Source organism: Salvelinus fontinalis, chromosome 7, assembly GCF_029448725.1.
Source record: "Salvelinus fontinalis isolate EN_2023a chromosome 7, ASM2944872v1, whole genome shotgun sequence".
Taxonomy (NCBI): Eukaryota; Metazoa; Chordata; class Actinopteri; order Salmoniformes; family Salmonidae; genus Salvelinus; species Salvelinus fontinalis.
Genome location: NC_074671.1, coordinates 1,428,637 through 1,443,998, shown reverse-complemented (window position 1 = coordinate 1,443,998; position 15,362 = coordinate 1,428,637). Strand labels below are relative to the sequence as shown.

The following is a 15,362-nucleotide window of genomic DNA, read 5'->3' as shown; positions in this document are numbered from 1 at the left end:
TACCTTCGCAAGCCACTGTACAGAAAATAAAGTACTAGATAGAGTAAATATAGTACTATATACAGTAGATCTAGTACTAGAAACAGATAAAGTACTATTAGTAGTAGTACTGTATATGTGTGTTGATTGTCTTGTGATCCTCAGGGCCCTGATGAAGAGTTGTCGCTGTGTGGAGCTAGACTGTTGGGACGGGGCCCATGGGGAGCCAGTCATCTACCACGGCCACACCCTCACCTCCAAGGTCCTGTTTAAAGACGTCATCAAGGCTATCAAGGAGTATGCCTTCAAGGTAACCCTAACCCATCAAGGAGTACTCCTTCAAGGTAACCCTAACCCATCAAGGAGTACTCCTTCAAGGTAACCCTAACCCATCAAGGAGTACTCCTTCAAGGTAACCCTAACCCATCAAGGAGTATGCCTTCAAGGTAACCCTAACCCTAACCCATCAAGGAGTACTCCTTCAAGGTAACCCTAACCTTAACCCATCAAGGAGTATGCCTTCAAGGTAACCCTAACCTTAACCCATCAAGGAGTATACCTTCAAGGTAACCCTAACCCATCAAGGAGTACTCCTTCAAGGTAACCCTAACCCTAACCCATCAAGGAGTACTCCTTCAAGGTAACCCTAACCCATCAAGGAGTACTCCTTCAAGGTAACCCTAACCCTAACCCATCAAGGAGTACTCCTTCAAGGTAACCCTAACCCATCAAGGAGTACTCCTTCAAGGTAACTCTAACCCATCAAGGAGTACTCCTTCAAGGTAACCCTAACGCTAACCCATCAAGGAGTATACCTTCAAGGTAAATCTAACCCATCAAGGAGTACTCCTTCAAGGTAACCCTAACCCTTCAAGGAGTACTCCTTCAAGGTTTCACCATAAAGTCAAACCGGCCCTGTGATTACCAGAAGAGATGGACATGACTGCTAATGTTATGTTGTTGTCCTCCTGTCCCCCAGACATCAGAGTACCCAGTGATCCTGTCCCTGGAGAACCACTGTACACTGGAGCAGCAGAAACTGATGGCCCAGCACATGATCTCCATCCTGGGCAGCGCCCTGCTCACCTCCCCCCTGGAGGACCAGATGCCCACTGCCTTCCCCTCACCCCAGGTCAGAGACTAGCAGATAATCAATCAATCCATCAATTTATCCACCCACCCACCCATCAACCCACCAGTCCATCCATCCATCAATTCATCCACCTACCCACCCATCAACCCACCAATCCATCCATCCAATCAATTTATCCTACCATCTACCCATCCATCAATCAATTCACCCACCCACCCACCCACCCACCCACCCACCCACCCACCCACCTGTCTGTCTATGACAGAGCCTGTCTGTCTATGAGGCTAACGGTGTCTGTCTGTTAGAGTCTGTCTATGAAATGTTGAACAGGCAAGGAGGCTTGGCTGAGTCAAATAGGAATCCTGACTTAATGAAGTGGTGATTAACCTCTCTAGGGTATGTGGGACGGTAACGTCTCACCTCGTCAACAGCCAGTGAATCTGCAGGGCGCCAAATTCAAAACAACAGAAATCCCATCATTAAAATTCCTCAAACATACAAGTATTATACACCATTTTAAAGATACACTTGTTGTAAATCCAGCCACAGTGTCCGATTTTAAATAGGCTTTACGACGAAAGCAAACCAAACGATTATGTTAGGTGAGTGCCTATTCACAGAAAAACACAGCGATTTTTCCAGCCAAAGAGAGGAGTCACAAAAAGCAGAAATAGAGATAAAATGAATCACTAACCTTTGATGATCTTCATCAGATGACACTCATAGGACATCATGTTACACAATACATGTATTGTTTGTTCGATAAAGTTCATATTTATATCCAAAAATCTGAGTTTACATTGGCGCGTTATGTTTAGTAGTTCCAGAACATCCGGTGATTTTGCAGAGAGCCACATCAATTTACAGAAATAGTCATCATAAATGTTGATGAAAATACAAGTGTTACACATTTGAATTTTAGATCCACTTCTCCTTAATGCAACCGCTGTGTCAGATTTAAAAAGAAATTGGCGGAAAAAGCAAGCCATGCAATGATCTGAGTACGGCGCTCAGATGACAAATCAACCCAAAGAGATATCCGCCATGTTGGAGTCAACATAAGTCAGAAATAGCATTATAAATATTCACTTACCTTTAATGATCTTCATCAGAATGCACTCCCAGGAATCTCAGTTCGACAATAAATATTTGTTTTGTTCGATAATGTCCATAATTTATGTCCAAATTCCTCCTTGTTGTTCGCGTGTTCAGTACATAATCTAAACTCACCACACGCGTGCAAGTCCAGCGGAAAGTACGGACGAAAAGTCCAAAAAGTTCCGTTACAGTTAGTAGGAACATGTCAAACGATGTATAGAATCAATCTTTAGGATGTTTTTAACATGAATCTTTAATAATGTTCCAACTGGAGAATTCCTTTTTCTTCAGAAATTATCTCACAAACTCTCACATGAATGCACATGGTCAGCGCATGGTCAGCTCGTGACACTCTGGGAGAGACCTTACTCAATCTCCTCTCATTCGCCCCCACTTCACAGTAGAAGCATCAAACAAGGTTCTAAAGACTGTTGACATCTAGTGGAAGCCTTAAGAAGTGCAACATGACCCCATTTCCAATGTACCTTGGATAAGCAAAGAGTTGAAAAACTACAAACCTCAGATTTCCCACTTCCTAGTTGGATTTTTTCTCACGGTTTTGCCTTCCATATGAGTTCTGTTATTCTCACAGACATAATTCAAACAGTTTTAGAAACTTCAGAGTGTTTTCTATCCAGTTTACTCTGGGCATGCTTTTCATACAGATGTGAAAATACTGCCCCCTACCCCAAAGAAGTTAAAGAGCTCAGCCATGTTCTTCTTGTCAGTAACAACCACATCATCAACTTTAAGGGACATGGGCAGCTGTGAGGAGGAGGGTTTATTCTCCAGGTCTTTAACCATTTTCCAGAACTTCTTGGGGTTAGACCCACAGAGAGAGAACTTCTCCTTAAAGTAACTAACTTTGGCCTTCCGGATAGCCTGAGTGCATTTATTTCTCATTTGCCTGAACAAGAGCCAGTCAGCCTGATTTTGCATGTGCCGAGCCTTTCGCCAAATGGTATTCTTGAGATGGAGTAACTCTGTGTAACGGCAACCTTCCTCCTCTTCGTCTGAAGAACACTAAAACAAGTAAAACACACAAGAACTATGGTCAGAACGTGACACTCTGCCAGATCACGGTCGAACCAGGGGCTGAACCTGTTTTTAATTCTCATTTTCTTTATAGGGGCATGTTTACCACAATATAAAAAAATCATCATCTTTGACAAGGGATCTCTACCCTTTTGAAGAGGCCAGATCATGAAGGACATGATAGATCAGGACATGATAGATCAGGACATGATAGATCAGAACATGATAGAGCGGGACATGATAGATCGGGACATGATAGATCGGGACATGATAGATCGGGACATGATAGATCGGGACATGATAGATCAGGACATGATAGATCAGGACATGATAGATCAGGACATGATAGATCAGGACATGATAGATCAGGACATGATAGATCAGAACATGATAGAGCGGGACATGATAGATCGGGACATGATAGATCGGGACATGATAGATCGGGACATGATAGATCGGGACATTATAGATCGGGACATTATAGACCGGGACATGATAGATCGGGACATGATAGATCAGGACATGATAGATCAGGACATGATAGATCAGGACATGATAGATCAGGACATGATAGATCAGGACAAGATAGATCAGGACATGATAGATCAGGACACGATAGATCAGGACAAGATAGATCAGGACATGATAGATCAGGACATTATAGAACAGGACAGTATAGATCAGGACATGATAGATCAGGACATGATAGATCAAGACATTATAGAACAGGACAGTATAGATCAGGACATGATAGATCAGGACATTATAGATCAGGACAGTATAGATCAGGACATGATAGATCAGGACATGATAGATCAGGACAGTATAGATCAGGACATGATAGATCAGGACATGATAGATCAGGACATGATAGATCAGGACATGATAGATCAGGACATGATAGATCAGGACATTATAGATCAGGACAGTATAGATCAGTATAGATCAGGACATGATAGATCAGGACATGATAGATCAGGACATGATAGATCAGGACATGATAGATCAGGACATGATAGATCAGGACATGATAGATCAGGACATGATAGATCAGGACATGATAGATCAGGACATGATAGATCAGGACATGATAGATCAGGACATGATAGATCAGGACAAGATAGATCAGGACAAGATAGATCAGGACAAGATAGATCAGGACATGATAGATCAGGACATGATAGATCAGGACATGATAGATCAGGACATGATAGATCAGGACATGATAGATCAGGACATGATAGATCAGGACATGATAGATCAGGACATGATAGATCAGGACATGATAGATCAGGACATGATAGATCAGGACATGATAGATCAGGACATTATAGATCAGGACATGATAGATCAGGACATGATAGATCAGGACATGATAGAACAGGACATGATAGATCAGGACATGATAGATCAGGACATGATAGATCAGGACATGATAGATCAGGACATGATAGATCAGTACATTATAGATCAGGACATGATAGATCAGGACAGTATAGATCAGGACATTATAGAACAGGACAGTATAGATCAGGACATGATAGATCAGGACATGATAGATCAGGACATGATAGATCAGAACATGATAGATCAGGACATGATAGATCAGAACATGATAGATCAGGACAAGATAGATCAGGACATGATAGATCAGGACATGATAGATCAGAACATGATAGATCAGAACATGATAGATCAGGACATGATAGATCAGGACATGATAGATCAGGACATTATAGATCAGGACATGATAGATCAGGACATGATAGATCAGGACATTATAGATCAGGACATGATAGATCAGGACATGATAGATCAGGACATGATAGATCAGGACATGATAGAACAGGACATTATAGATCAGGACATGATAGATCAGGACATTATAGATCAGGACATGATAGATCAGGACATGATAGATCAGGACATGATAGATCAGAACATGATAGATCAGGACATTATAGATCAGGACAGTATAGATCAGGACATGATAGATCAGGACATTATAGATCAGGACAGTATAGATCAGTATAGATCAGGACATGATAGATCAGGACATTATAGATCAGGACAGTATAGATCAGTATAGATCAGGACATGATAGATCAGGACATGATAGATCAGAACATGATAGATCAGGACATTATAGATCAGGACATTATAGAACAGGACAGTATAGATCAGGACATGATAGATCAGGACATTATAGATCAGGACATCAGACTAATTTGATGATCTATAACAGATGCATCTCCGTCAACGCAATGTGTATCTGTCTGTCTCTGTGTAGGAGTTGAAGGGTCGGTTCATCATCAAGGGGAAACGTCTGAACAAGCTGGATTCCGTCTTCAGCAATACTAGTCCTGGAGTAGAGGAAGACTGTGTCTCAGAGGAGGACGAGGCTGCAGAGACCAACCACTCCAAGACAGACTCCAACGGACAGAAGGCCAAAGCCAAGGTATGGTAACACACTGCTGTGGTGCCAAGGTAGATGGCACCCTATTCCCTAGTAGTCCCCTACCAGGGCACATATGACATTGGTCAAAAGTAGCTCACTAGAATAATACATGGGACTTAATATAGCACTTTTCAAGGACCCAAAGTTGCTTTAGAATAATAAAAACAACAAAACTTGGGTCAAAACAAAACATCAGACTAATTAAGACATGAATATAGAGAGGAGTGGACTCAGAGAAGACATCAGACTAAACAAGACATGAATAGAGAGAGGGGTGGACTCAGAGAAGACATCAGACTAAACAAGACATGAATATAGAGAGGGGTGGACTCAGAGAAGACATCAGACTAAACAAGACATGAATATAGAGAGGGGTGGACTCAGAGACATCAGACTAAACAAGACATGAATATAGAGAGGGGTGGACTCAGAGACATCAGACTAATTAAGACATGAATATAGAGAGGGGTGGACTCAGAGACATCAGACTAAACAAGACATGAATAAAGAGAGGGGTGGACTCAGAGAAGACATCAGACTAAACAAGACATGAATATAGAGAGGGGTGGACTCAGAGAAGACATCAGACTAAACAAGACATGAATATAGAGAGGGGTGGACTCAGAGACATCAGACTAAACAATACATGAATATAGAGAGGGGTGGACTAAGAGACATCAGACTAAACAAGACATGAATATAGAGAGGGGTGGACTCAGAGACATCAGACTAAACAAGACATGAATAAAGAGAGGGGTGGACTCAGAGAAGACATCAGACTAAACAAGACATGAATATAGAGAGGGGTGGACTCAGAGAAGACATCAGACTAAACAAGACATGAATAAAGAGAGGGGTGGACTCAGAGACATCAGACTGAACAAGACATGAATATAGAGAGGGGTGGACTCAGAGAAGACATCAGACTAAACAAGACATGAATATAGAGAGGGGTGGACTCAGAGACATCAGACTAAACAAGACATGAATAGAGAGAGGGGTGGACTCAGAGACATCAGACTAAACAAGACATGAATATAGAGAGGGGTGGACTCAGAGAAGACATCAGACTAAACAAGACATGAATATAGAGAGGGGTGGACTCAGAGAAGACATCAGACTAAACAAGACATGAATATAGAGAGGGGTGGACTCAGAGAAGACATCAGACTAAACAAGACATGAATAGAGAGAGGGGTGGACTCAGAGACATCAGACTAAACAAGACATGAATAAAGAGAGGGGTGGACTCAGAGAAGACATCAGACTAAACAAGACATGAATATAGAGAGGGGTGGACTCAGAGAAGACATCAGACTAAACAAGACATGAATATAGAGAGGGGTGGACTCAGAGAAGACATCAGACATAACAAGACATGAATATAGAGAGGGGTGGACTCAGAGAAGACATCAGACTAAACAAGACATGAATAGAGAGAGGGGTGGACTCAGAGAAGACATCAGACTAAACAAGACATGAATATAGAGAGGGGTGGACTCAGAGAAGACATCAGACTAAACAAGACATGAATAAAGAGAGGGGTGGACTCAGAGACATCAGACTGAACAAGACATGAATATAGAGAGGGGTGGACTCAGAGAAGACATCAGACTAAACAAGACATGAATATAGAGAGGGGTGGAGTCAGAGAAGACATCAGACTAAACAAGACATGAATAGAGAGAGGGGTGGACTCAGAGAAGACATCAGACTAAACAAGACATGAATAAAGAGAGGGGTGGACTCAGAGACATCAGACTAAACAAGACATGAATATAGAGAGGGGTGGACTCAGAGAAGACATCAGACTAAACAAGACATGAATAGAGAGAGGGGTGGACTCAGAGAAGACATCAGACATAACAAGACATGAATATAGAGAGGGGTGGACTCAGAGAAGACATCAGACTAAACAAGACATGAATATAGAGAGGGGTGGACTCAGAGAAGACATCAGACTAAACAAGACATGAATATAGAGAGGGGTGGACTCAGAGACATCAGACTAAACAAGACATGAATATAGAGAGGGGTGGACTCAGAGAAGACATCAGACTAAACAAGACATGAATAAAGAGAGGGGTGGACTCAGAGAAGACATCAGACTAAACAAGACATGAATATAGAGAGGGGTGGACTCAGAGAAGACATCAGACTAAACAAGACATGAATAAAGAGAGGGGTGGACTCAGAGACATCAGACTGAACAAGACATGAATATAGAGAGGGGTGGACTCAGAGAAGACATCAGACTAAACAAGACATGAATATAGAGAGGGGTGGACTCAGAGACATCAGACTAAACAAGACATGAATAAAGAGAGGGGTGGACTCAGAGACATCAGACTAAACAAGACATGAATATAGAGAGGGGTGGACTCAGAGAAGACATCAGACTAAACAAGACATGAATAGAGAGAGGGGTGGACTCAGAGACATCAGACTAAACAAGACATGAATAAAGAGAGGGGTGGACTCAGAGACATCAGACTAAACAAGACAAGAATATAGAGAGGGGTGGACTCAGAGAAGACATCAGACTAAACAAGACATGAATATAGAGAGGGGTGGACTCAGAGAAGACATCAGACTAAACAAGACATGAATATAGAGAGGGGTGGACTCAGAGAAGACATCAGACTAAACAAGACATGAATAGAGAGAGGGGTGGACTCAGAGAAGACATCAGACTAAACAAGACATGAATATAGAGAGGGGTGGACTCAGAGAAGACATCAGACTAAACAAGACATGAATAGAGAGAGGGGTGGACTCAGAGAAGACATCAGACTAAACAAGACATGAATAAAGAGAGGGGTGGACTCAGAGAAGACATCAGACTAAACAAGACATGAATATAGAGAGGGGTGGACTCAGAGAGACATCAGACTAAACAAGACATGAATATAGAGAGGGGTGGACTCAGAGAAGACATCAGACATAACAAGACATGAATATAGAGAGGGGTGGACTCAGAGAAGACATCAGACTAAACAAGACATGAATATAGAGAGGGGTGGACTCAGAGAAGACATCAGACTAAACAAGACATGAATATAGAGAGGGGTGGAGTCAGAGACATCAGACTAAACAAGACATGAATATAGAGAGGGGTGGACTCAGAGAAGACATCAGACTAAACAAGACATGAATAGAGAGAGGGGTGGACTCAGAGACATCAGACTAAACAAGACATGAATAAAGAGAGGGGTGGACTCAGAGACATCAGACTAAACAAGACATGAATATAGAGAGGGGTGGACTCAGAGAAGACATCAGACTAAACAAGACATGAATATAGAGAGGGGTGGACTCAGAGAAGACATCAGACTAAACAAGACATGAATATAGAGAGGGGTGGACTCAGAGAAGACATCAGACTAAACAAGACATGAATAGAGAGAGGGGTGGACTCAGAGACATCAGACTAAACAAGACATGAATAAAGAGAGGGGTGGACTCAGAGAAGACATCAGACTAAACAAGACATGAATATAGAGAGGGGTGGACTCAGAGAAGACATCAGACTAAACAAGACATGAATATAGAGAGGGGTGGACTCAGAGAAGACATCAGACATAACAAGACATGAATATAGAGAGGGGTGGACTCAGAGAAGACATCAGACTAAACAAGACATGAATATAGAGAGGGGTGGACTCAGAGAAGACATCAGACTAAACAAGACATGAATATAGAGAGGGGTGGACTAAGAGACATCAGACTAAACAAGACATGAATATAGAGAGGGGTGGACTCAGAGACATCAGACTAAACAAGACATGAATAAAGAGAGGGGTGGACTCAGAGAAGACATCAGACTAAACAAGACATGAATATAGAGAGGGGTGGACTCAGAGAAGACATCAGACTACACAAGACATGAATAAAGAGAGGGGTGGACTCAGAGACATCAGACTGAACAAGACATGAATATAGAGAGGGGTGGACTCAGAGAAGACATCAGACTAAACAAGACATGAATATAGAGAGGGGTGGACTCAGAGACATCAGACTAAACAAGACATGAATAAAGAGAGGGGTGGACTCAGAGACATCAGACTAAACAAGACATGAATATAGAGAGGGGTGGACTCAGAGAAGACATCAGACTAAACAAGACATGAATAGAGAGAGGGGTGGACTCAGAGACATCAGACTAAACAAGACATGAATAAAGAGAGGGGTGGACTCAGAGACATCAGACTAAACAAGACATGAATATAGAGAGGGGTGGACTCAGAGAAGACATCAGACTAAACAAGACATGAATATAGAGAGGGGTGGACTCAGAGAAGACATCAGACTAAACAAGACATGAATATAGAGAGGGGTGGACTCAGAGAAGACATCAGACTAAACAAGACATGAATAGAGAGAGGGGTGGACTCAGAGACATCAGACTAAACAAGACATGAATAAAGAGAGGGGTGGACTCAGAAGACATCAGACTAAACAAGACATGAATATAGAGAGGGGTGGACTCAGAGAAGACATCAGACTAAACAAGACATGAATATAGAGAGGGGTGGACTCAGAGAAGACATCAGACTAAACAAGACATGAATATAGAGAGGGGTGGAGTCAGAGACATCAGACTAAACAAGACATGAATATAGAGAGGGGTGGACTCAGAGAAGACATCAGACTAAACAAGACATGAATATAGAGAGGGGTGGACTCAGAGAAGACATCAGACTAAACAAGACATGAATATAGAGAGGGGTGGACTCAGAGAAGACATCAGACTAAACAAGACATGAATAGAGAGAGGGGTGGACTCAGAGACATCAGACTAAACAAGACATGAATATAGAGAGGGGTGGACTCAGAGAAGACATCAGACATAACAAGACATGAATATAGAGAGGGGTGGACTCAGAGAAGACATCAGACTAAACAAGACATGAATATAGAGAGGGGTGGACTCAGAGAAGACATCAGACTAAACAAGACATGAATATAGAGAGGGGTGGACTCAGAGAAGACATCAGACTAAACAAGACATGAATAGAGAGAGGGGTGGACTCAGAGACATCAGACTAAACAAGACATGAATAAAGAGAGGGGTGGACTCAGAGACATCAGACTAAACAAGACATGAATATAGAGAGGGGTGGACTCAGAGACATCAGACTAAACAAGACATGAATAAAGAGAGGGGTGGACTAAGAGAAGACATCAGACTAAACAAGACATGAATATAGAGAGGGGTGGACTCAGAGACATCAGACTAAACAAGACATGAATAAAGAGAGGGGTGGACTTAGAGACATCAGACTAAACAAGACATGAATAAAGAGAGGGGTGGACTTAGAGAAGACATCAGACTAAACAAGACATGAATATAGAGAGGGGTGGACTAAGAGACATCAGACTAAACAAGACATGAATATAGAGAGGGGTGGACTCAGAGACATCAGACTAAACAAGACATGAATATAGAGAGGGGTGGACTAAGAGACATCAGACTAAACAAGACGTGAATATAGAGAGGGGTGGACTAAGAGACATCAGACTAAACAAGACATGAATATAGAGTAAGGGGCGGGGCTGGGGTGAGGATACTAACCCGGTTTAGGGTAAGGGGCGGGGTTGGGGTGAGGATACTAACTCGGTTTAGGGTAAGGGGCGGGGCTGGGGTTAGGATACTAACCCGGTTTAGGGTAAGGGGCGGGGCTGGGGTGAGGATACTAACCCAGTTTAGGGTAAAGGGCAGGGTAAAGGTGTTCTTTCTGACATAGTCATGCTACTGTGTTGCTTTGCACGTACACCCCCCAACAGGGCCAAGGCATGCTGGATTAGCTGCACAACTGTCCTCAGAAGAACTAGTGCCATTTCAAATGACAAGCCCTATGCCAAGGAAAACACACATGTGAATACTTTGACAGAAATCCATTCTCTCTGTTTCTGTAGATATTATAAACTTGATGTCTTATTGCTTTTCAGAAGACAAAGATCAAGCTAGCCAAGCAGCTGTCTGACCTGGTGATCTACTGTAAGAGTGTCCACTTCTCAGGGTTTGAGCACGCTAAAGACACCCAGGCCTTCTATGAGATGTCCTCCTTTAAAGAGAGCAAGGCTGTTAACCTGGCCGAGACAGCAGGTAAAACCCTATGTTCTGTTACATCAATCTTGAATAACAACAAGCCTGAATAACATAAAGCCTGAATTACAACAAGTCTGAATTATAGCAAGCCTGAATTATAGCAAGCCTGAATATCAGCAATCCTGAATAACAGCAAGCCTGAATAACAGGACCTGTACTATAGACATGCTTTCATTATGCATATTCTAGAAAACAGCTTTCATTATGCATATTCTAGAAAACAGCTTTCATTATGCATATTCTAGAAAACAGCTTTCATTATGCATATTCTAAAAAACAGCTTTCATTATGCATATTCTAAAAAACAGCTTTCATTATGCATATTCTAGAAAACAGCTTTCATTATGCATATTCTAGAGAACAGCTTTCATTATGCATATTCTAGAAAACATCTTTCATTATGCATGTCACGATCGTGTGGCGGATTAACGGACCAAAATGCAGCAGTTGGAAAATATGCCATCTTCTTTTATTATAACACGAAGATGAACACGACACAAAAACACTTTAACAAAACAACAAAACAACAAAACGACCGTGAAGCTACAAACGTTGTGCACAAACATACAGGCTACTAACGTTCTTACATAGACAATTACCCACAACCAATGAGAGCCTATGGCTACCCTAAATAAGGCTCCCAATCAGAGACAACCGAAATCAGCTGTCTCTAATTGGGAACTCATTCAGGTAACCATAGACTCTCCTAGATAACTAACCAACATAGACAACACTAGACATATACACTCAACACAAAACCATCTACTACACCCCATAACCCCTTTACCAAATAAACACCCAAAACCAACAAAACATAAACATTACCCATGTCACACCCTGACCTAACTAAAATAATAAAGAAAACAAAGAATAATAAGGCCAGGGCGTGACATAACCCCCCCCTTGAGGCGCGAACTCCGGGCGCACCATACACAGTCTAGGGGAGGGTCTGGGTGGGCTCCCCTCCACGGTGGCGGCTCCGGCTCTGGTCGTAGTCCCCACGTCACCACAGTACCTAACCACCTCCTAGGCTTCCTCCAAACGACCCCCCTCCACATTAACCCCATTGCATTAAGGGGGAGTTCCGGACTAAGGGACAGCTCCGGACTAAGGACCAGTACCAGGGTAAGGGGCAGTACCAGGGTCAGGGGCAGTACCAGGATAAGGGGCAGTACCAGGGTAAGGGGCAGCACCAGGGTAAGGGGCAGCACCAGGGTAAGGGGCAGCACCAGGGTAAGGGGCAGCTCCGGACTGAGGAATGGCAGCTCCGGACTGAGGGACTGCAGCTCCGGACTGAGGGACTGCAGCTCCGGACTGAGGGACGGCCCATGGCTGGCTGACAGATCTGGCTGCTCATGGCTGGCTAACGGATCTGGCTGCTCATGGCTGGCTAACTGATCTGGCTGCTCATGGCTGGCTGACGGATCTGGCTGCTCATGGCTGGCTGACGGATCTGGCTGCTCATGGCTGGCTGACGGATCTGGCTGCTCATGGCTGGCTGACGGATCTGGCTGCTCATGGCTAGCTGACGGATCTGGCTGCTCATGGCTAGCTGACGGATCTGGCTGCTCATGGCTAGCTGACGGATCTGGCTGCTCATGGCTAGCTGACGGATCTGGCTGCTCATGGCTAGCTGACGGATCTGGCTGCTCATGGCTAGCTGACGGATCTGGCTGCTCATGGCTAGCTGACGGATCTGGCTGCTCATGGCTAGCTGACGGATCTGGCTGCTCATGGCTAGCTGACGGATCTGGCTGCTCATGGCTAGCTGACGGATCTGGCTGCTCATGGCTGGCTGACTGATCTGGCTGCTCCTGTCTGGTTGGCGGCTCTGGCAGATCCTGTCTGGTTGGCGGCTCTGGCAGATCCTGTCTGGTTGGCGGCTCTGGCAGATCCTGTCTGACGGACGGCTCTAGCGGCTCCTGTCTGGCTGGCGGCTCTAGCGGCTCCTGTCTGGCGGACGGCTCAGTGGGCTCATGGCAGACGGGCGGCTTTTCAGGCTCATGGCAGACGGGCGGCTTTGCAGGCTCATTGCAGACGGATGGCTCAGATGGCGCTGGGGAGACGGATGGCTCAGATGGCGCTGGGGAGACGGATGGCTCAGATGGCGCTGGGGAGACGAGCAGTTCAGTCAACGCTGTGCAGACGGCAGACTCCTGCCGGCTGAGGCGCACTGTAGGCCTGGTGCGTGGTGCCGGGACTGGTGGCACCGGGCTGGAGACACGCATCTCAGGGCTAGTGCGGGGAGCAGCAACAGGACGCACAGGACTCTGGGGACACACAGGAGGCTTGGTGCGTGGTTTAGACACTGGTGGTAAAGGGCTGGAGACACGCACCATATAACTAGTGCGTGGAGGAGGCACTGGTGGTACTGGGTTGGGGCGGGGAGGTGGCGCCGGAAATACCGGACCGTGCAGGCGTACTGGCTCCCTTGAACGCCGAGCCTGCCCAACCTTACCTGATTCTATGCTCCCCGTCCCCTGACCAGTGCGGGGAGGTGGAATAACCCGCACCGGCCTATGTAGGCGAACCGGGGACACCATGCGTAAGGCTGGTGCCATGTACGCCGGCCCGAGGAGACGCACTGGTGACCAGATGCGTTGGGCCGGCTTCATGACATATGGCTCAACGCTCAGTCTAGCCCGGCCGATACGTGGAGCTGAAATGTACCGAACCGGGCTATGCACGCGTACAGGAGACACCGTGCGCTCTACTGCGTAACACGGTGTCTGCCCGTACTCCCGCTCTCCACGGTAAGTACAGGGAGTAGGCGCAGGTTTCCTACCTGACTTCGCCACACTCCCTTTAAGGCCCCCCCCAAGAAATTTTTGGGGTGTACTCACGGGTTTCCAGCCTTGTCTCCGTGCTGCCTCCTCATATCGCCTCCTCTCGGCTTTCGCTGCCTCCAGCTCTTCACGAGGGAGGCGATATTCTCCAGGTTGATCCCAAGGTCCATCTCTTTCCAATTCGTCCTCCCAACTCCAGAGATCCTGTGTAGGTAGGTCCTGTTGCCGCCTTCCATGCCGCTTGGTCCTATGGTGGGTAATTCTGTCACGATCGTGTGGCGGATTAACGGACCAAAATGCAGCAGTTGGAAAATATGCCATCTTCTTTTATTATAACACGAAGATGAACACGACACAAAAACACTTTAACAAAACAACAAAACAACAAAACGACCGTGAAGCTACAAACGTTGTGCACAAACATACAGGCTACTAACGTTCTTACATAGACAATTACCCACAACCAATGAGAGCCTATGGCTACCCTAAATAAGGCTCCCAATCAGAGACAACCGAAATCAGCTGTCTCTAATTGGGAACTCATTCAGGTAACCATAGACTCTCCTAGATAACTAACCAACATAGACAACACTAGACATATACACTCAACACAAAACCATCTACTACACCCCATAACCCCTTTACCAAATAAACACCCAAAACCAACAAAACATAAACATTACCCATGTCACACCCTGACCTAACTAAAATAATAAAGAAAACAAAGAATAATAAGGCCAGGGCGTGACAATGCATATTCTAGAAAACAGCTTTCATTATGCATATTCTAGAAAACAGCTT

General features: G+C 44.6%; 1 protein-coding gene across 1 annotated transcript in view; it reads left to right on the top strand.

Annotated features, from left to right (window-relative positions):
- Nucleotides 1-15,362, top strand: part of LOC129858876 (1-phosphatidylinositol 4,5-bisphosphate phosphodiesterase delta-1-like) — a 55,003-nt gene that overhangs the window by 35,512 nt on the left and 4,129 nt on the right. The window contains exons 7-10 of the mRNA XM_055928111.1: nucleotides 145-289; nucleotides 959-1,111; nucleotides 5,496-5,663; nucleotides 11,616-11,772. Coding sequence (XP_055784086.1) covers nucleotides 145-289; nucleotides 959-1,111; nucleotides 5,496-5,663; nucleotides 11,616-11,772 — 623 coding nt within the window. The remainder of the gene's footprint in view (nucleotides 1-144; nucleotides 290-958; nucleotides 1,112-5,495; nucleotides 5,664-11,615; nucleotides 11,773-15,362) is intronic.